The 22,671-nt window shown below is 37.4% G+C and overlaps 1 protein-coding gene across 1 annotated transcript in view; it reads left to right on the top strand.

Moving 5' to 3' along the window:
• UGCG (UDP-glucose ceramide glucosyltransferase) overlaps nt 1–22,177 on the top strand; it is a 36,354-nt gene extending 14,177 nt beyond the window's left edge. Inside the window, exons 2-9 of the mRNA XM_023201865.2 lie at nt 4,369–4,510; nt 9,732–9,834; nt 11,633–11,734; nt 13,238–13,350; nt 16,306–16,484; nt 18,098–18,184; nt 18,981–19,170; nt 19,643–22,177. Coding sequence (XP_023057633.1) covers nt 4,369–4,510; nt 9,732–9,834; nt 11,633–11,734; nt 13,238–13,350; nt 16,306–16,484; nt 18,098–18,184; nt 18,981–19,170; nt 19,643–19,813 — 1,087 coding nt within the window. The 3' untranslated portion in view covers nt 19,814–22,177. The remainder of the gene's footprint in view (nt 1–4,368; nt 4,511–9,731; nt 9,835–11,632; nt 11,735–13,237; nt 13,351–16,305; nt 16,485–18,097; nt 18,185–18,980; nt 19,171–19,642) is intronic.
• Nucleotides 22,178–22,671: the final 494 nt, after the last annotated feature.

Below are 22,671 nucleotides of genomic sequence, written 5' to 3'. Positions count from 1 at the left end.
CCTTCCGAGTAGCTGGGACCACAGGTGCACATCACCATGCCTGGCCATATTTTGTTATTTTTTAGTAGAGACAGAGTTTCACCATGTTGACCAGGCTGGTCTCGAACTCCTGACCTCAAGTGATCCACCTGCCTCCACCTTTGAAAGTGCCGGGATTGCAGGCATGAGCCACTGTGCCCGGCCAAGACTTTTTTCTTTTGTTCTATTTCACTGAGGACTTAATCCAAGATAGACAGCATCTACATCTTCCCTGTATGGACCAGGATTTTTCTGCTTGCCTTTCAGGAAGTCCAGATTTACACAAGGCTCTCAGAACAGTTGTCCTGTCAGTCTTATCTCAGGCTTCTCTCCATCTTCAGGTCACCAGGAACCAATGGATGGTCAGGAGGCAAGCATGGACTCCAGCACTCACTCGCTGAGAGATTTTTTTCTCCTTTCTGACTTTAGAGACTCTTCTCTTTATTTTCCTAACGGTTCACTTATGTATTGTAAAACATGCTTTTACTACACTTGTATTAAAAAGGAAGAGAGAAAAGTTTATATCTGTGAATATGTACATATATAATTCATGTATACCATAAATATGTGTATATATTTTGACTTGTATATGCATTTTTAAAACCTCTGGAAGGACAAGAAACTAGTAATGCTGGGGAAGCAGTAATGGAAACAGGCAGATGGGGGGGTAGTGGTGGCAGATTTCTTTTTTTTTTATTTTTTTAATTTTTTTTATTATTATACTTTAAGTTCTAGGGTACATGTGCATAACGTGCAGGTTTGTTACATATGTATACTTGTGCCATGTTGGTGTGCTGCACCCATCAACTCGTCAGCACCCATCAATTCGTCATTTATATCAGGTATAACTCCCAATGCAATCCCTCCCCCCTCCCCCCCCATGATAGGCCCCGATGTGTGATGTTCCCCTTCCCGAGTCCAAGTGACGTCATTGTTCAGTTCCCACCTATGAGTGAGAATGTGCGGTGTTTGGTTTTCTGTTCTTGTGATAGTTTGCTAAGAATGATGGTTTCCAGCTGCATCCATGTCCCTACAAAGGATGCAAACTCATCCTTTTTTATGGCTGCATAATATTCCATGGTGTATATGTGCCACATTTTCTTAATCCAGTCTGTCACAGATGGACATTTGGGTTGATTCCGAGACTTTGCTATTGTGAATAGTGCCATAATAAACATACATGTGCATGTGTCTTTATAGCAGCATGATTTATAATCCTTTGGGTATATACCCAGTAGTGGGATGGCTGGGTCATATGGTACATCTAGTTCTAGATCCTTGAGGAATCGCCATACTGTTTTCCATAATGGTTGAACTAGTTTACAATCCCACCAACAGTGTAAAAGTGTTCCTATTTCTCCACATCCTCTCCAGCACCTGTTGTTTCCTGACTTTTTAATGATTGCCATTCTAACTGGTGTGAGATGGTATCTCATTGTGGCAGATTTCTTTTATCAGACCCTCTTAATATTTTTAGTGATTTGAGCCGTATCAGTATATTACCAGTTCAGGGGCTGAATGTGATGGCTCATGCCTATAATCCCAGCACTTTGAGAAGCCAAAACAGGAGGATTCTTTGAGCCCAGGAGTTCAAGACCAGCCTGGGCAATATAGTGAGACCCTATCTCCATAAAAAAAATTAAAAAATTAGCCTGGTATGGTGGCGTGTACCTGTCATCCTAGCTACTAGGGAGGCTGAGGTGGCAGGATCGCTTGAGCCCGGGAGATGCAGATAATTACACCACTGCATGCCAGCATGAGCAACAGAGCAAGACAACGTCTCATATATATATATATATATATATCCTTTTCAATCAATTAATTGTGTAATATAAACTTTTTCCCCAGCAGTCTAGATGTTCTTTACCCAGTAGGTTTCAGGCATCTAGTCTGCTATTTTGTTAGAAATAGGATAGTGATTACTTTTGTGGTTATATGCATTTTAGATCATGGTTTTGCCCATCTGGTCCTCTAGATGAACTCTGTAGATCAATATTTTCCAAACTATCTATGGCAAAGCAGTTGTTCTTTAAAATTTTTCCAATCTAGCTGGGTGTGGTGGCTCACACCTGTAATCCCAGCACTTTGGGAGGCTGAGGTGGGCAGATCACGTAGGTTCAGGAGTTCGAGACCAACCTGGCCAACATGGTGAAACCCTGTCTTTACTAAAAATACAAAAAGTTAGCTGGGCATGGTGGTGCGTACCTGTAATCCCAGCTACTTGGGAGGCTGAGGCAGGGGAATCACTTGAACCTGGAAGGTGAAGATTGCAGTAGCTGAGATCGCACCACTGCGCTTCAGCCTGGGTGGCAGAGCAACTCTGTCTTTAAAAAAAAAAAAAATTCCAATCTGCCATGAGCCAGTATTTTAGTAACTACAATAAAAATAAATTGCTGATTACATGCTTGATGTCTTGGCAATGTTAAATTGCTACACAAGTTTCTAAAAGGTTTCACTCAATTGTTTCTCACTTGTAAACCAGTAAAAAGCAACTACTGGACCAGACCACACTTTGAGTAGCACTGCAATAGATGGTGCTCCAGTGTTTTCTGGTACTTGGTGTATCAGAAATTGATTCCACCCTGTTCTAGAAATTTCTTGTTGATTTTTAAGTTTTTCCATTGTAAACCTGGTGTGTGTGTGCATGCATTTGTTTATGTGTGTGTAAAACTGTTTGTATGGCTTTATCTGAAACATGAGATGTTTGCTACAGCACACACCTGCCTTGGTTAGAGACCAAGCCTGTGGCTAACTGGTCTGGGTAGTGGTACTGGTGTCCCTCCAAAAGTCACTCCCAGTTTAACAGTGGATTTTATCAAATCAAGATGCGTTGATGCAAGTATTTTTTGATCATCTGGAAGTTCTCATTGGTTGATTTTCACAGTGAGTCAGAGCTACCATCTGGCTGGCAGCAATTGTAAGGTACCATTGATGTCAGAGATGTTAAAATGTGGAAGAACATGTGTCTTAGCATATCTTGCAGATGGACCCATGATTGTTCTAGTGTCTAATTACTGTTGAATGCTTGGAGACTTGTTTATGAGAAGTACTCGTCATGTATTTATGAGAAGTAGGAGGAAGCCTTCAGTGGCTTCCTTTAGAAACTTCACCACTATACTGAATGGCATCTTGTTGCGACAGCCTGATGTTAACTGGGGCACGTTGTCTGTTCTCCAGCATTGCTTCTTTCTTTTTCTTGAGACAGAGTCTCACTCTGTTGCCCATGCTGGAGTGCAGCAGTGCAATCTTGGCTCACTGCAGCCTGCACCCCCTGGGTTCAAGCGATTCTTCTGCCTCAGCTTCCCGAGTAGCTGGGATTATAGGCACCTACCATCACGCCCAGCTAATTTTTTTTTTTTTTTTTTTAGTAGAGATGGGGTTTCACTGTGTTGGCCAGACTGGTCTCGAACTCCTGATCTCAAGTGATCCACCCACCTTGGCCTCCCAAAGTGCTGGGATTACAAGTGTGAGCCACCACACCTGGCATTGCTTCTCTCATTAGGAGCCTTGCTCTGCTGCAGCATCCTTGCAATGGACCAGCAGTGAGAATGTTGGCCATTTGGCCACTTACCTGTGAACTGGTGGCACTGGTATATCTTCCAGTGTCATTAATAGACACTTTTCTCATCATTTAGTTTTTTTTCTTACTTTCAGTTTCCTTCTGTTCTACCCCTGCCATTCTGACTTTATTAATATTGGGAGTTCCAGTTGTCCCATTATCTTGCTTGCCATGCACGCTGCTTGACACTTCTTTTAACTGTGTATTATCTCCCTGCAAAGAAATTTATCAGAAAGTTCTGGTTATCCTTTCATAATTTTCTGGTGCAGACGGGGTTTTATTTTACCTGTTTTTATAGTTCTGTGGCCACTTCGATGGCAATTTAAGAGGAAGAGGAGTTAATCTTTGGGCTAATAACACTACCATTCATTTCTTCACCATGTATTTTATTGAAATGTCTGCTCTGTGCCTGGCATAGTTCTGTGAGTACAGCAGTAGTCAGAGAGTACATCATGGGTATTCAAGCATTTGGCTTTCCGGTGTCACACTGGAAGAAGAATAATTGCCTTGGGTCACATATAAAATACACTAACACTAACAATAGCTGATGAGCTTTCAGAAATCACAAAAATCTCAATGTTTTAAGAAAGTTTATGAATTTGTGTTGGGCCACATTCAAAGTCATGCTTACCTGGTGCTACTTTCCTTCATGTTTAGATCTTCTTTTAGAAAGATGTCAACTTTTAAAAATCTTAACTTAGAATTTAGTGATTTTATTGATAGCTTGTAAGTGCTTTGATTTGACATGATTGTATTCTATAGAAATAATTTTTGTATCATTTGCTTTTTAGCCGATTACACCTCAACAAGAAGGCAACTGACAAACAGCCTTACAGCAAGCTCCCAGGTGTCTCTCTTCTGAAACCACTAAAAGGGGTAGATCCTAACTTAATAAACAACCTGGAAACATTCTTTGAATTGGATTATCCCAAAGTAAGTACAGTGTTATGGTTTTTTGTTTTGTTTTGTTCCCCTCATGATGAACCTTTAGTGATTTTAATACTGTAAAAGGTGAAGGTATTAAAAATTCATGATGAGGTTGGCCTCATAAAATATAAGCTTTAGTAGTAGTCATCACAGAACAGAAATGTGATGAGGAAGGGGTATAAATTCCCTTTCTAACCACCTGTATGTCCGTGTGAAGTAGAGATCCCTGAGTAAACCTGAAACTTAGACAATGTCAAGGGCCTGGTAGTTTGAAAATAAAAATTTTCTTCCATAAGAGTTGGATGTGGACAATAGGAAGAGGAGACAAGGAGAGGGAGAAAGCAATGTTAGTGGTCCGAAACGGGTTGCAGTACAGCTAGAACTCAACATGACTTCCCCGGAAAAACTGGCTTTGAGCTGAGAGTAGATTACAATTAGTGGTAAGGTAGGGTTTCATCTTATCTCATTTTTAATTTTCTTACTGTTCTGATTTTAATAGCTAATTGTATTGCTTATGCCATTTGTCTTTATAATCTGTATATCTATAAACTCAGTGTACTCCCTTAATTGGAGAACTTCCAGTTTCCTTGAGCTGAAAGTATTTTTTTATCCCTTTGCTTTAGTAGTCCACCTGTAGTTTCTTAGAAGAACTTAATATTCTTTGATTTTCATACTTAGCTTTACAGCAGCTTTGTATTAAATTGCTTATTTGAGACACTGCTTTTGAAAGGGCACTTTGGTGGTAACAGATCACTTGTGAGAAGAATGTGTCTTTAAGCTTCTCCCCACTTGACTCAGTACGGTTTAATTTTCCCTTTGCAGTCTCTATTCACTTGCCTTGGTTTTTACCCTATTGCCTCAGTTTTTCCATAGCTATTTTTGCTACTGGGGAGTCGTCCCTCTTAATTTTTTTGGACAGGGTAGCTCAAATAGTCAGAAGGAAGATGATATGCGCACTACACTTCTCATGGTGACTGGTTTTCATGCTCTTATTTCTTTTCTTTTAGCCTTTATTTTTCTCGGTAGCACCAATGAAAAGAATAGAGAAGACACAGATGTGATAGCCTTAATGCAGCACTTATTAAGTAGGTAGACATGAGTATCATTCAGTTGTATTTTTAGTGTTTTTATATTACTGCTTTGGAGTTTGGGAGTTTAGAAGCCAATTTTGGAGTGTTGAAAGCTGTTTTGAAGCAAAAAAATTGTATGTTCTACCTTGTGTTTATATGTTTAATAATTTTAGATATTTGAATTAAATACATATGTTAACTTCAATCAATTAAATACATAGTTTTTAAAAAATAAGATTTAATTGTATATACTTGTTTTTTCAGACTAAAAAATGTAAAACTTAGCCTTTTGTAATTCAGAAAGAAGGATATAAATAAAATTAATTGTAAAATAAGCTTTGCAGTAAGAAAACTGAAAGATTTTCAAGCTCTGTAAAAGTAAATGCAAAGGAGAATTAATGTTTATGAATGACAGACATTTTTCATTGATTATGAATGAATCTTAGAGCATAGCTTAGAGTCATGTGCATTATCATTGTGAAGCTTAATCTCACATTTCAGTTTTTAACCATCCTCTTTCATTTTCCCCATTCAACCACTCTTAAAATTGGTTGTGGAATTTTTATGTTGTCGTGCTTGTGAGACAATAGTCATGGGATTTAAATGCTTGAGGAAATTAGTGAGGGGTTTAGTCTTAGAAAGTTTTTTTTTTTTTTTTTTTTTTAAGACAGTACCTTGCTTTGTCACCTAGGCTGGAGCATAGTGGCACAGTCATGACTCACTGCAGCCTCGGCCTCCCAGGCTCAAGCAGTCCTCCCACCTCACTCTCCCTAGTAGCTGGGACCATGGGATGTGCTACCACACCTGGCTAATTTTTGTATTTTTTGTAGAGGGTGTTGCCATGTTGCTGGGGTTGGTCTTGAACTCCTGGGCTCAAGCAATCTCCCCACCTCAGCCTCCCAAAGTGCTGGGATTATAAACGTGAGCCACCATGCCCTATTGAAAGAATTTTTAAAAGTAACCCCAGGGATATATGTATCCATTAATTATGAGCATTTCTAATGACCCCATAACTGATTTATTGTGAATGAAGATTTCGGCCAGGCGTGGTGGCTTGTGCTTGTAATCCCAGCACTTTGGGAGGCTGAGGTGGGAGGATTGCTTGAGGCCAGGTGTTCAAGACCAGCCTGGGCAACACTGTGGTGAGACCCCACCTTCAAAAAAATAAAAATTAAAAAATTGAAATAAAAAAATTTTTTGGAAATTACAGTTTAGAATGATCTCAAGAGCTCTTGTTTTCACTTAGAGTAGTAGTTGTTTTTCCATTTAGTTATATCATTTAAGTAGGTTGAAGAGAAAGCTATTTTGACGTTCATTGTAAAATGAATAATAGTATCTGCAGATTATTGTATTATTTGTTAGTACATAATTTTGTTTTCTAATTATAAAAGTATATTTAGCTGTGTGAATAGAACATTTGGAAAGCAGAAAAGTGCAAAGTGCCTGCAATCTAAGGGAAATGTTTGATCTCACAGCATTTTATTTACTTTGTAAAAACCAAATACAATGACGAATGTTCCACAGGAGACTAAATAAAGTTAAACTACTGAAATCACGCATATCTGAGTGTGAACAGACAAGGCATTTGTGTCACCACGAAGTCAAGGAGACACACAATAAACATTTACGTGACTGCCAGGTGCAGTGTCCTTTCATATTTGCATTTTGCCTGGTGTGAACATCGTTTTACCAGAGTATGGAAATGTTTTCATTTTGGACATAACTTTCTCTTCTCATATTCAATTGGGACCATCATAGGCCATTTGGGGGAAATAATAGAACATATATTGGAGTTTTAACATTTTATTTGATTTGGACATGTGCAAGAAAATTCACTACTACTGGTACTTGCTGTGAATTTCTAGGTTTCAATTTTTGTGAGACTAGTTTCCCTGAAAAATCTCTGTGCTGTATACATCTTACAGATCTACTTTTGTCCTGATACTCATTCCTTGGGAAGACATAAAAGAATGAAAAGGTGATGCAGTTCGTTTTCTACAACATTGAACATTCATTTGTCACCAGCATAGAAAGGATTTGGGGAGAGATTAAGCAGTAGCAGGAATAGTCAGTAATCTGCATCTAAAGTGACTTGATGGCTTTACTTCAGTACATTCTGACCATGTGAAGAGTACCTAAATTAACTATCAGAGTTATTAACAGAGTGAACCAATCATAACTATGTTTTTTTTTTTTCTTTTTTGCAATTATAGAATTTATTTATTTATTTATTTTTTCCTTTTGAAGCACAGTCTTGCTCTGTCACCCAGGCTGGAGTACAGTGCCACAATCTTGGCTCACTGCAACCTCCACCTCCTGGGTTCAAGCAATTCTCCTGTGTCAGCCTCCCGAGTAGCTGGGATTACAGGCGCATGCCACTACCCCTGGCTAGGTTTTGTATTTTTATTAGAGAGAGGATTTCATCTTGTTGGCCAGTCTGGTCTCGAACTCCTGACCTCAGTTGATCCACCCACCTCAGCCTCCTAAAGTGCTGGGATTGCAGGTGTGAGCCACCGTGCCTGGCCATTCAAACAGTTTTAGAAAAGAGTTGGTAGGAAATTTGTCATTGAGTCAACATGAATTTATTACCACTTCTGGAAAAAAAAAAAAATCACTGCTTAGAATACATATCCTACAAATAATAGAGTAGTATTTTTGTATGTTAAGGACAAATACTTAAAAAATTTAGTTGTTGGCTGAGCACGGAGGCTCACACCTGTAATCCCAGCACTTTGGGAGGCAGAGGCAGGCAGATCACAAGGTCAGGAGTTCAAGACCAGCCTGGCCAATGAAACTCCGTCTCTACTAAAAATGCAAAAGTTAGCCAGACATGGTAGCGGGCGTCTGTAGTCCCAACTACTCCTACTCGGGAGGCTGAGGTAAGAGAATTGATTGAACCTGGGAGGCGGAGGTTGCAGTAAGCTGAGATCATGCCACGGCACTCCAGCCTGGGTGACAACACAAGACTCCATCTCAAAAAAAAAAATTGTTAATGAAAATTTAGGGGTTCAGCTGAGGATTTTATAAATCTGGCTGCTTGTCAAATCACCCCAGAGACTCAAAAGTCTAGAATAGGGTCCAATTCTCTTTTTAAAATAAATGCCCCAGGGTAGTTTCTTTTTTTTTTTTTTTTTTTTTTGCCACAGGGTCTCACTCTGTCTCCCAGGCTGAAATGTAGTGGCACGGTCTTTGGCTCACTGCAGCCTCAACCTCCTGGGCTCAAGCAGTCCTCCCACCTCAGCTTCCCAAGTAGCTGGGACCACAGGCACGCCTCACCATGCCCAGCTAATTTTTAAAATGTTTTGTAGAGACATGGCCTTGCCTTTTTGCCCAGGCTGCTCTCGAACTCCTAGGCTCAAGGAGTCTTCCCACCTTGACCTCCCAAAGTGCTGAGCTTACAGGCATGAGCCACCATGCCCAGCCCCAGGGTAATTTTGTCACAGCTAGGCAAGTGTTAAGAAATGCCTTTCTTAATTTACTGTTAAAAATCTAAACATAGCAGTGGGCAAAATAAAGTTGTGGGTATTTTCATAGTTACAAGACTAAACATTCATTTCAAGATAGTAAATGTCCATTCAAATCAAATTCTGTTTCGTTTCAAAAAGTTATAAAACAAAAAAGTGTAATCTTACTTTGTCCTTTTCATGTGATGAATTTGGAAGGGCCCTTTAAATTTATATAATTTGATTTTATATGAAATTTGTTATACCTTCATAAAATAATATTAAGTGTAGAGACAAAGCTTCTACGGAGACGGTGTGGTTATTTTGCTTCCTTTTAATGTCACTTTTTACTCTGCTAGGCACCCTGTGAGCAGTTAGTGAATCTTCAGTAATCATGGCCATGGAGAAGCTTGAGATCCAGTTAATTCCTAGGAGATTGCTATCTGGGAATGGCAAGACTGCAGTTGTGGGCACTGCCAGTCTCTTCCTTATTTCTTCTGCTTGCAGATAGGCTCCTAATCAGGAGAAGCTTCATTCCATTAAAGCAACACTTGTTATCATAAGTGTTTGTATCCGTTGTGAATGCTGTCTTTTAAAACTTTGCATAATACAATTGCTTGTTTATTCCTGTGCTTTTTATTCAATCAATAAACGCTAGTAAGTGCTTTTTTTTTTTTTTAAGAATTTAACTTACATACAATGCTTTTTGACTAGTATGAAGTGCTCCTTTGTGTACAAGATCATGATGATCCAGCCATTGATGTATGTAAGAAGCTTCTTGGAAAATATCCAAATGTTGATGCTAGATTGTTTATAGGTAAGTAAATTCTGTAGTAACCATTTTCCATTGATAGTGTAAAGTATCAGTAATCTCTGCATTGAACTGAAGATTAAGGTGTTAGCCTTGTTTGTTTTAAACATTTTTGGTGGAGTACTGAAAGGTGTTTATGTCCTTTTGAGAAAAGTTATAAAAACAAAGGTTTTTTTTTTTCATATCTGAGATGAACAAAGTCACACAAAAAATAATATTTTTCCCATTAATCAGACATGAGGGTCTGTTATTTTTCGTTTCTTCAATATTTTAAATGTGCGGCGTTTTCTGTATCTTATTGACTATAATTGGGTGAATGATATAATTCACTTTTATTATATTACAAGAAGGGTATTTTTCCAAAAGCCTACAGGCTTATTTGAAAGACTTATTAAAGTATGTTTGCCCTTAATTTTTTTTTTTTTAACATAGAACTGATGTGATCTCTCTAGAAAACAAGTAAGTCATGTATAACGATACCAGATCGTTGCTATTTGAAGATAGAGCAATGATTTAAATTTTTTATTAGCTTAAAATGCAATTTTGAAAATTAATGTAAGTGTAGCACACCTGCAGATTAATCAGGACCATTACAAATCTATCAACTCATGGTCAGAGACGCTCATTCTTCACATGTGCTATCTTAAACTATTTACTATCATATATTCATGGGGTTTCTTTTTCTTGAGACAGATTTTTTGCTCTTACCACCCAGGCAGGAGTGCAATGGCGGGACTTCAGCTCACTGCAACCCCTTCCTCCTGGGTTCAAGCAGTTCTCCTGCTTCAGCCTCCTGAGCAGCTGGGATCACAGGCGTGCATCACCTCACCCAGCTAATTTTTTTCTATTTTTAGCAGAGACAAGGGTTCACTGTGTCAGTCAGGCTGGTCTCGAACTGCTGACCTCAGGTGATCCACCTGCCTCGACCTCCCAAAGTGCTGGGATTATAGCCTCCCCAGTAATTGGGATTACACTCATGTGCCACCACGCTAAGCTAACTTTTTTGTACTTTTAGTAGAGATGGGGTTTCGCCATGTCAGACTGATCTGAAATTCCTGACCTCAGGTGATCCACCCCCGTCGACCTCCCAAAGTGCTGAGATTACAGGCGTGAGCCCATGGTGCCCGGCCATGTGTATTTATATTTAATAAGTTTTTATTAACTATAATCTCACTGTATTTATGAATTTATACTGTTTTAATTGTAGCTTCAAAATGACACCTATAGCTTTTATCCTTAGGATTCTTTTTTAAATTGACAAAATTTGTATATATTTTTGGTGCACAGCTTGATGTTTTGAAATATATATATACATTGTGGAATAGCTAAATTAAGTTGATTAACATATGCATTTCTGCACGTATTTATTCATGGTGGGAAATCTCTCTTAGCAATTTTCAAATAAACAACACATTGTTGTGTACTTTCTCATGTACTTGTACTTTATTTGTGGTGAGAGATCTACTCTCAATCATTTTCAAGAATACCATACATTGTTGTTAGCTATAGTTGCCATGTTGTACAATTGTCGTTAAATATTGACTCATACTTAACTACTAAGGCAGGGACTTAAGAATTAGAAAAAGTGAAACAGTGAATTTTCAAAGGTAAATGATACAGTTTTCCTTTTGAGAATGGAGAGTTTTTTCCTAAATATATTATTATGAATAATAGAGAATGTTACATAATATGAAAGTATGTTTATTTGAATTGTTAAATATGCAAGTACTTTTCTATCATGTATCTTTATACTATATTTTTAATGTTGCATAAGTCTTTTACTACTCTATCTTTACATTTTTAGGTGGTAAAAAGGTTGGCATTAATCCTAAAATTAATAATTTAATGCCAGGATATGAAGTTGCAAAGTATGATCTTATATGGATTTGTGATAGTGGAATAAGAGGTGAGGTTTTTTTCTTATTTATTTTATGGAACTATTAATTTGAAGATAAAATGCTAAAAGCAATCTGCAGATACATTCATGAGTTCGTTTTATTTGCCTGAAAGAGTACTTTATTTCATCATTATTTCATGGTGATACGTCCAGTTAATGCTTACTAAGATTTTGATTTTTTTCATCCTAAACTAGCATGTTACATGTATTAAAATGTTTTCATTTTGAAGAGAAAATTTCAACCATTAAATTAAAAATGGTCATTCATTATATACTCTGCAAGCTTTCCCATGGGTGTAACTTTTCCCTTGTTTGCCTGACACTTTAATGTGTTTCGGCTTGCGTAATACACCGTCTCACAAAGGGACAGAAATTAATAGGTGTATATTTTATTAGAACACATATACTTATCGGACTATACGCATGACTTTTTACTTAAATGATTTTAGCAAGAAGCCTTTCATATACTGAAATTATAACTTGCATTTGTGAACACTTATAATAGTTTCAGTGTTCTATAATATTTTGTTATATTCTAATTGCCTTAAGTTTCTCAACCCCAATACTATTCACATCTTGGGCTTTGTTGTGGGAGCTGTCTTCTAGGATGTTTAGCAGCACCTCTGGTATCTACCCATGCGATGCCAGTAGTACCCCCTTCTCAGTAGTAAAAGCAAAAATATCTTCAGATGTTGCCAGAGGTCCCCTGTGGGGCAGAATTGCCCCCAGTTGAGAAGCACTGACCTAGAATGAGTATTTAAGGTCCAAATACAACTTCTCTTTATACAGTAGATTTAGTTCTTAAAGACTTGGAGGAAATGAAAAATAAGGTCATGTAAAAATGATATGAGATGTTTGCTAAAGATTGGGCAATAATTTAAATTTTTTATCAGCTTAAAATGCAAATTAGAAAATGAACATAAATGTCGCACTCCTATGAGTTAATCAGGACTGTTACAAATCTGTCAACTCCTGGTCAGAGATGATGTTCCTTCTTCATATTTGCTATCTTCAATTTTTTACTATCATATGTTTTTCAGTGTACAGATCTCTGTTCAATATAATCACATTCCATTCCGGTGTGCAAATCTGATACTCACAGAGAAAGTAGTCTCATTTCCTATGGTTGGAGAGTAGAGAAGCCAGCATGAGAACTGAGGTCCTTTAACCTCTGCTCCTGAACCTTTTCCACTAGGACACATTGTCCTTACTCCAATTTAGAAGTTCCGACAGGGGGTAATCTTTTACTAAGTATATTCTGCCTCTGGTACATAGTAGGTATATACTGGGCTAAAAAATGTATAAATTAGCTCTCAAGAATCAGGCCCTTTTGAAATTTTGTATTCCCCTCAGAAAGGTGGTGGAGATTCATTTTATTAGATCCATATATTTAAAATAATGTTTTTATTAAGAATTTAATAACAATTCACCAAATATATTTTATATTAGTGGGCATTGTACTAAAAAGAAATTTTCTTTTCTCCCCCTCTCTGCCTTTTTTTTAAATTGTAGTAATTCCAGATACACTGACCGACATGGTGAATCAAATGACAGAAAAAGTAGGCTTGGTTCACGGGCTGCCTTACGTGGCAGACAGACAGGGCTTTGCTGCCACCTTAGAGCAGGTGAGTATGGTGGTTATAAATCATGTTCATGGTATCAGACCCCTCATCTCCCAGAAGCTTGAGACTATGGGAGCAGGAATTAGGTATCTCAAGTTAACTGTATTAAGTCCATTTTGGAACCTGCTGTGTTCCAGAAGCCCTGAGTTGAGAGCAGCTGTTTTCATTAGTGAGGAAATTCTTGGGCCCCTGACTGTACCCTGGCAGTAAACAGCTGTGCTCAGGAAATGCCTGTGGTCTTATTGCCAGCTGAACAGTCTAACCTCCTGCCTTGTAGTATTCACTTCCAGTTCTAGAGTTCAGTTCTTCATATTGTTCTTTCAGACATTCAATCTGAAAAGAATCGCTGCCCCTGGCTTTTTTTTTTTTTTTTTTTTTTTTTGACGGAGCCTTGCTCTGTTGCCCAGGCTGGAGTGCAGTGGCATGATCTCGGCTCACTGAAACCTCCACTTCCCAGGTTCAAACAGTTATTCTGCCTCAGCCTCCCAAGTAGCTGGGATTTCAGGTGTGCTACCATGCCAGGCTAACTTTTGTATTTTTAGTAGAAATGGGGTTTCACCATGTTGGCCAGGCTGGTCTCAAACTCCTGACCTCAAGTGATCCACCTGCCTCAGCCCTCCCAAAGTGCTGGGCTTAAAGGCATGAGCCACTGCTCCCAGCCCTGAAAAGAACCTTTTTAAAATATCACAAAGTATTTCAAATATACAGAAAAGAAAATTTATTCATACAAGTCCTTATAAAACCCATTGGATGTCCTTTTAAAACATATTTCTAATAATTATCTGAGAAACTTATGTTTTCATTTTATTTTTTCTCCACTTTAGAAATAGTAACATGCATAGGAAACTATAAATAATGGAAAAGTAAAAGATGCAAAAAAACAAAAACCAACAACCTAGAACCCTAACAATTACAGGAAGTTTCTGGGTTTTTTTGTTTTTTGGGTTTTTTTTTTTTTTTTTTTTTGAGACGGAGTCTCGCTCTGTCACCCAGGCTGGAGTGTAGTGGCACTATCTCGGCTCACTGCAATCTCCGCCTCCTGGGTTCACACCATTCTCCTGCCTCAGCCTCCTGAGTAGCTGGGACTACATATGCCTGCCACCATGCCCGGCTAATTTTTTGTATTTTTGATAGAGACAGGGTTTCACTGTGTTAGCCAGGATGGTCTCGATTTCCTGGCCTCATGATCTGCCCTCCTAGGCCTCCCAAAGTGCCCAGCCAGAAGTTTCTGTTTTTAAAAATAAAGGTTTGTTATCTCATTTGGGCACTTTGGAGTCTTTATTTTTTCCCCCCCTTTCTGGACTCTTTAGAAAACATTGTTGAGATAGTATTCTAAAAGTAATCTGTATCTTATTTTTGTGACTTTGTAAGCTTTTCCCATATCATTAATAGCTTTTTTATTGGCTGTATTGTAGGCTATCCTGTGTGCGTCCTATGCTTGAGTTAATCATTCCTGTACTGTTAAACATTTGGGAGGAAAAATTTGTTGTAATGTTATAAGGACAGATACATGATTTCAGTCTTTAAATATGTCAACTTGCTCTTAAACATATCTGCATTTATATTCTTTTGAATTGCAGTCTTATGATTGCCACATATCTGAGGGGGTAAAGGTACATTGTGGGAACTTGCGTGTGACCTTTGGCAATTTGAACTGTGAGCTCTTTCTTAATATTGCCTGTAAATGTATTTGTTCTACTGCAAGAAATTGTTAGTCTTAAATGCCAGAATCTTTGTTTAGAAAAAGAAACTGAGTAGCCGCTTTAAAATAAAATACAATCTATTCTTATATACCAAATTGTATTTTTGTCTTAGAAATATCCAAATTGATATAGATGTCAATAACATCTCCATTATGTATATGTCAATAAACATCTCCCAGAATACACCCATTCCCTTAGTGTAGGTTTAATCTCTGGAAGTCGCTCTGCCATACTTAGAATGAATCATTCTCAGCTGTAAAGAAATCCTGGGTGCATTCAGCTCAGTGACTTAACAGCTCATTCCTAAGACCTCAGTAACTGCTAAGGAATTAAGATGTGTGCCTCTATTCTTAGAACTCAGGTTTGATTCAGTCCTACAAACACTAGGACTTCACTGGAGTCTGGGTGCAGGGTAGGTAGCAAGAATCATAATCTTAATTGCCCCTTAGAATTTTCTTGCTCTGCACTGTGTGTGTAACTCCAGACATTGAGAAAGATCACTACTCTTTATTTCAGGCTAATTAGAAAAGGCAACATATCTGAGGTATAAATAATAAATAGGATTTTATGTCTGCTAAGTAGGGTAATAACAGTCCTTTTCTACCATCGATTTATCAGCTTATGTATCTTATGACTTCAGAGTATATGTAGAGAAATGGCAGTAGGGGATGAGAGAATTTTAGTATCCCCCTTATGAAAAATACATTGAAAAAAATGGGGAAATTGGGAAGAGTCTTAGTGACTAAGGGAGAGGGAGCAGCTAGCTACAAAAGGATGCAAGAAAAGGAATTAAGAAATAGGATTGTGTCCCCTCCCCCCTCCCAAAAAAAGAAATAGGATTGTCCTGAAGGTTGATAGACCTGTGGGTGGTATGTGTATGCATGCATGTATATATACACATATATGTAACATACAAATATGTATATTGATCCAAGTAAACAAAGTAGGTGTGTGTGTATGAACACCCTAAAAATAAGATACGTTAAATATTTGTTCATCTTTTGTATGTCAGTGAGTGATATTTTTACCTTATTTTGTATCTAAATTAGTTTCATTTGGATGCATTTTTAGATTACTACGTATGCTTGCACTATGAAAGCAATATTGTATACCACTTTGTATTCAGGTAGTTTACGTAAGAATAATAGGATATTCATTCAATCATACTGTTAAAAAACATTGGGAAAAACAGTTCGTAAACACCATACTTTTAACATGAAATTCTAATCGTACACGTTTGTGGTTTTTTGGGCAGGTATATTTTGGAACTTCACATCCAAGATACTATATCTCTGCCAATGTAACTGGTTTCAAATGTGTGACAGGAATGTCTTGTTTAATGAGAAAAGATGTGTTAGATCAAGCGGGAGGACTTATAGCTTTTGCTCAGTACATTGCCGAAGATTACTTTATGGCCAAAGCGATAGCTGACCGGTAAGAACTAAATGAAGCCATAGTATTTTTATTACATAACTTCTGTTGGTTTATTCTTTTTGTTCAACCTGTAGATTAGGGCTTTTTAATTTAATATTTTTTTTTTTTTTGCTAGTAAGTACAGAATAGATCAGTTTGAACATTTTTATTTTTGTTTTTGAGGCAGAGTCTTGCTCTGTCACCCAGGCTGGAGTGCAGTGGCGCAATCTTGGCTCACTTAGTCTCTGCCTCCTGGATTCAAGTGATTCTCGTGCCTCAGCCACCAGAGTAGCTGGGACTACAGGCATGTACCAGCACGCACAGCTAATTTTTTTATTTTTAGTAGAGATGGGGTTTCTTTATGTTGGCCAGGCTGGTCTTGAACTTCTGACCTCAAGTGATCTGCCCACTTTGACCTCCCAAAGTGCTGGGATTACAGGTATGAGCCACCACATCCAGCAGATCAATAATTTTAGAGAGTAATTCATATTCTAATTATAGAATTGTAGGTATGTACTAATGAAGAAAGTAAATGTTCTGATTCCTCTGCATTTTTCAAATTAATGTGTTTTAAAGTGATTAAAAGGAAGTTTCTTTGTGGTTAGAAGTTTTACTATATAAGATATAAATTTCTGTGTTTTAGAAGAGTTAAAACTATCAGTTATTTTTATTTATTAAAAATAAACCAGTAGGTGAAAATTTAAAGACTATCATTTCAAAATTTGAAATTTGTCAGTGAATTATACGATACTTTGCTAAGAAGCCACTGAAAAATTCATATGACTGACTTAGCATTTCTCTATCACAAGATACTTGTTTTGTTTTTTTTGAAACAGTCTTTCCCTGATGCCCAAGCTGGAGTGCAGTGGCACAATCTCCGCTCACTGCAGCCTCCACCTCCTGGGTTCAAACAAGTCTCCTGCCTCAGCCTCCCAAGTAGCTGGGATTGTAGGCGCCTGCCACCACGCTCAGCTACTTTTTTGTGTGTGTTAGTAGAGGCGGGGTTTCACCATTTTGGCCAGGCTAGTCTTGAACTCCTGACCTCACGATCCGCCCGCCTCGGCCTCGCAGAGTGCTGGGATTACAGGCGTGAGCCACGGCACTCAACCTAAAATACTTGTTTTTAAAGGGGATCACTGCCTTGTGTGAGAATTTTTTTTTAATTTTTAAAAAACTAAAGTGTGTTTTAAATAAAAATTCTGTCGTGATTGTGTTAATGTGGTTCATGGTTTCCTGGTGTCTCCCATGAGACCCATAATGCCACTTTCTGTTTACATGTCTTGTTGAATATTCACACAACTTTGTTTGTTGTTTGGTTAGTAGTCATCAGAGACTCATCTATTAAATATGGAACCTCTCCATTGTTTTTCCAAATGACTACATTTTAAGTTTCTTAAACTGTAAAGTAAGGAGAGTACAGTTTCTTCTAGTTCTTAGATGGTGCTGTCATGGTCTAGCGTAATTGCTGAAACATCCATACGTATGGTAGACCTTAAGTAGTGTGCTAATCCTGAAAGCTGGGCTCGCCCTCCATCCTGGCAATTGCCTGGTCTTTATAATGATTACTGAATGCATAACCAGTTACGCTTGCATGTGTTCATCATAACTTACTTTCTAATTGTCTTAATTTTCAGAGGTTGGAGGTTTGCAATGTCCACTCAAGTTGCAATGCAAAACTCTGGCTCATATTCAATTTCTCAGTTTCAATCCAGAATGATCAGGTAAATCAACTATTTTCTTTTTATACTTCGTTAAAAGGAAAGGTGGGGTGGGGGGGGTTAGTAATTTTTACAGGTTTAATGTAGTTAAATAAGTATACCTAAAGGTTAGATTTTTGTTTAGTTCCCGAAAATAGAGTTTAACTTCTGTGTTTAAGATAAATTTAATGTCTAAATATATTTTATTTGCTGTATAACACTGAAAGCACTCAATAGATGTTGAGACTGAATTTTTTAATATGGTGATCTCTATTTTCTAACTTTCTATACTGATTAAATTTTATAATCTGTATTCATCAGCGCGTACAAATACAAATGAATTTATAGACATTTTTCTTTGACATCCTAGACAAAGATAGAAAAGAGAGTCATTAAAAAAAAATTTAGGTTGTGTGTGATGCTTCACACCTGTAATCCCAGCGCTTTGGAAGGCCAAGGTGAGAGGATCGCTTGAGCCCAGTAGTTTGAGACCAGCCTTGGCAAAGTGGATGAAACCCTGTCTCTACAAAAGATGCAAAAATTAGCCAGGTGTGGTTTTCATGTGCACCTGTGGTTCCAGCTACTTGGTGGGGATAAGGTGGGAGGATCACTTGAGCCTGGGAGATTGAAGCTACAGTGTGTGCCACTGCAATCCGGCCTGGGTGACAGAGCAGAACCCCATCTCAAGTAAAAAAAGAAAAGTTTAAAAAGAATGGCCTTTCTATCACAAGGTAAAAAACTGATTATTTGGGGGAGAAAAAAATGGATTTGTCTTGTAACCAGGACGTTGTTTTAAAGAAAATCCTTTTTGTTTTTCTAGGTGGACCAAACTACGAATTAACATGCTTCCTGCTACGATAATTTGTGAGCCAATTTCAGAATGCTTTGTTGCCAGTTTAATTATTGGCTGGGCAGCCCACCATGTATTCAGATGGGATATTATGGTATTTTTCATGTGTCATTGCCTGGCATGGTTTATATTTGACTACATTCAACTCAGGGGTGTCCAGGTATGTGGATAGGCATGAAAAGATTGGCAGTCACTTGGTGGAACTAGAACTATTTTAATTTAGAAAAAGTTGAAGAAAATCTATCTGAGCCATTCTTCAGCTTCCCATTGTAGGTTAGTCTCAGGTTTGAACATCAGTTTCTCTAGTGGGATGTTGACACAAAACTTAAGTTGATTTGCAACTTTCTATTGGTTATACAATCACTTTTATTAAGGTTCCAAAAACATGAAGTTAATTAAATCAGTGAGTATTCAAACTAATCATACATTAAGATAGCAGTTATTTTAATGCGTCTTCTAGTAACAGTTGCCATTTTCTTGAATGGTATAACGTGGCAGTTAAATTACATAAGGAAGCAGACTGGATTTTACGTAGTACACTTAGAAAAGTGAAATCCAAGAATTTAATTTTTTTAACCGTGTCTTTAGTTTGACAGTGAGTGAAATTTAAAAAAATTTTTTTCCATTCGTAGGGTGGCACACTGTGTTTTTCAAAACTTGATTATGCAGTCGCCTGGTTCATCCGCGAATCCATGACAATATACATTTTTTTGTCTGCATTATGGGACCCAACTATAAGCTGGAGAACTGGTCGCTACAGATTACGCTGTGGGGGTACAGCAGAGGAAATCCTAGATGTATAACTACAGCTTTGTGACTGTATATAAAGGAAAAAAGAGAAGTATTATAAATTATGTTTATATAAATGCTTTTAAAGATCTACCTTCTGTAGTTTTATCACATGTATGTTTTGGTATCTGTTCTTTAATTTATTTTGCATGGCACTTGCATCTGTGAAAAAAAAAAAAAAACACATCTGTAGTCTTGGCCAAATGATACACTTTATTTTGTGGAATAGAGAATTGGTTCTAGGAACCTGGGTTTGTTCTTCATTGTTGTTTATTTTTTTAAAATAAATAAATATATATATAGATACTCTGCAACAAACACTATGACAGTATCCTTCAGTAGAGAAAGTTTCTTATTTGTGAGTACACTCTTTTAGAACATTTACGGGTGGGATGGCAGCAGCTTTGCTTTAGGGTTTAGAAGAGACTAGAAGGAATGACTATTCATGTCCAAAGTGAATGGTTTTGTGCAGTGAACAACACACGGCGAGGTACTAACTGAGAAACTTTTTCATGCTTTATGCCTACCTCTTGTAGTTGTTGCAGAGCAAGTATAAATTGTAATAAGGTAGCTAGGCCTTGCAGAAACAAACAGAAAAACTTTAAAAAAAAAATAAAAGAGCTGGAGTCTAGTATTTATATGAATCTGTGAGAGATACTTTTTTTGGTCTCACTGCAATGAACCAAAAGTGGCTGAGTTTGGTTTTTAATTGTAGCCATGTATTGAAGGCATCTTTTTGACCAACTCTTGTTGGTTCTGTCTTGAACCATTGTTAATCACTGTGCTGTAATTAGTATAGCTAAATCTTTTCCTTCCTTGCTCCTGCCCCAGCCCACTCCATCTTCCCTTAACATTTTTTCAGGGGGGGGTTGGGAGTGGTTTTGTTTTAGTGTGAGTGGATGTTTTGATAGTTGTAAGGAAAAAATGCATTTCAGACACATTTCACACATGAGCTATTTTCTTACACAGTATGTCTTATTGTTAATAAGAATGTAATTTCATGATACAAGTATTTAATATCTTTTTTAAGTCAGTAAATATTCTAGCCATCAATAAATAAATTGCAGTAGAGTATTAAGAGGGGATAAGATGAGTTTACTCTTAAAATTAATCAGTATCAAACTAAGTCTACTGTGTGTGTTTTTTTTTTTTTTTTTTTTTACTATTATAGTTAGTCTAGTCTTACTTAAATTGGATTTTTGTATTCCAGTTTATATGACAAAGTAGACTAGATCAGTGCTGGTTGTAAATGCATGCTGTACCCCACTGTTTTCTCCCCATCATGCCGCTAAACTTGCTCACCAGGTTGTGCTTAACTTGTGGTGAACTGGACTTGTTTTTGTTTTTTTTTGTTTTTGTTTTTTTTTAAAAAAAAAAACAAAAATGTAAGGGACAGTGCATAAGCCTTTTCTTTGTTTAGTAGTGGTGTTTTGCTTTTTCTTCAGGATTGGATGGCATGTTGTCCATACGAATGCCTACTGCAGGGCTAATACTGGCAATATGGCAGCTGTAAATTCTGAGTTACTACAGTCTCCATGTCAAAGCATAATGTGTAGCATATTAGCAATAACTACATATTTATAGAAAACACTTTTCACTCTACTGAGCCAATTCATTTAATTGTCAAATGTCTATATCCATGGTTTAAATGGCAACATATCTATAAGTATGTATACACATTATATTTAAGCTTTTCTCTGGGCCAAAGTGCTTCATCCTTTTTTTTTCCTTTTTTTTTTTTTAAGCCTTATGATGAATTTGTTTGAAGGGCATTTTCTTTATGAACAAAGGCTTGGATGCATATTCCTTTCTTTCTGTGAATGGGAATTGTTCCCTGAGGAAAGTTGCACAGTTAAAACCAGTCTGGTTGTGACCCACTACATGTTTTGTTTTTAATCACTATGACCTGAGTTGAACTTTGCTCACCGTGTTTGTACTTGTTGGTCTGTTTAATGAAGTTTGGTTGATGCCATCCTTTGCACTGCCGAAGTGTAAACTTGTGTATTACTTAGCTTTCTGCTGATCTCATTATGGACAGTGTAACAACAAAACCAAAATGGCTGGACAGACTTCTTGTGTTTTGTAAATATAAAATAGGACAGTTCTGTAGGTTTGTTCAGTGTGCTAGTGGAGTATTTCCTTAATGTAAAGCTTCACTTAAACAGAGTGGCTCTTTGTTTAGCAAGCTTGGAGTGATGATAAAATGGTAAGAAATAATATAAATGTTGAAGAAGGCATCACAACAGAACTATAGGAGTCTAAATTTAATAAATAATCTTTTAAAAAAAACATTGTCTAGAATATATACCATGTTTTATTATTTAAAATCATTGTCTTAAATGTTTGTTCAAAAAATAAAAATTTGAATACAATCAAAACATTAGCAGTAGTATATTTTTTGTTCTTTTCTTCTATATTTTTATAAATAGCATGTTCCAGCATTCACATCAGAAGTATTAGAAGAGTTCTGTCAGGTATTCCTTTTGAAATCTTCCTTTCACCTGAGCCATTGGTAAAATAAATAAGGACATAGGCAGTCCTGTGACTTAAGTATGTCTTTTCTACATTGGTTGCCTGTTAAAATCACCTGGAGAACTTGTAAAATATATATATATGTACACACACACACACACCCTGGACCCTGTACACCACAGACACATGGACACACACACCCTCGGCCCTGACCACATAGATTTTGGTGTAATCATTCTGGGTGAGGCCTGAGCTCTTCTACCTGTGATTCTACTGTGAGAATGGCTGGCTCGTAATGACCTTCAGAAAAGAGCCAGTGGTCCTTTGGGCCCCTCTTCCCCAGGCTCACAACTTGAACTCAGCCTTTTAGATCTTACCACTCTAATGGCTAGGAAAGGTA

Source organism: Piliocolobus tephrosceles, chromosome 14, assembly GCF_002776525.5.
Source record: "Piliocolobus tephrosceles isolate RC106 chromosome 14, ASM277652v3, whole genome shotgun sequence".
Classification (NCBI taxonomy): Eukaryota; Metazoa; Chordata; class Mammalia; order Primates; family Cercopithecidae; genus Piliocolobus; species Piliocolobus tephrosceles.
This window is presented reverse-complemented; position numbering and strand designations above follow the sequence as displayed.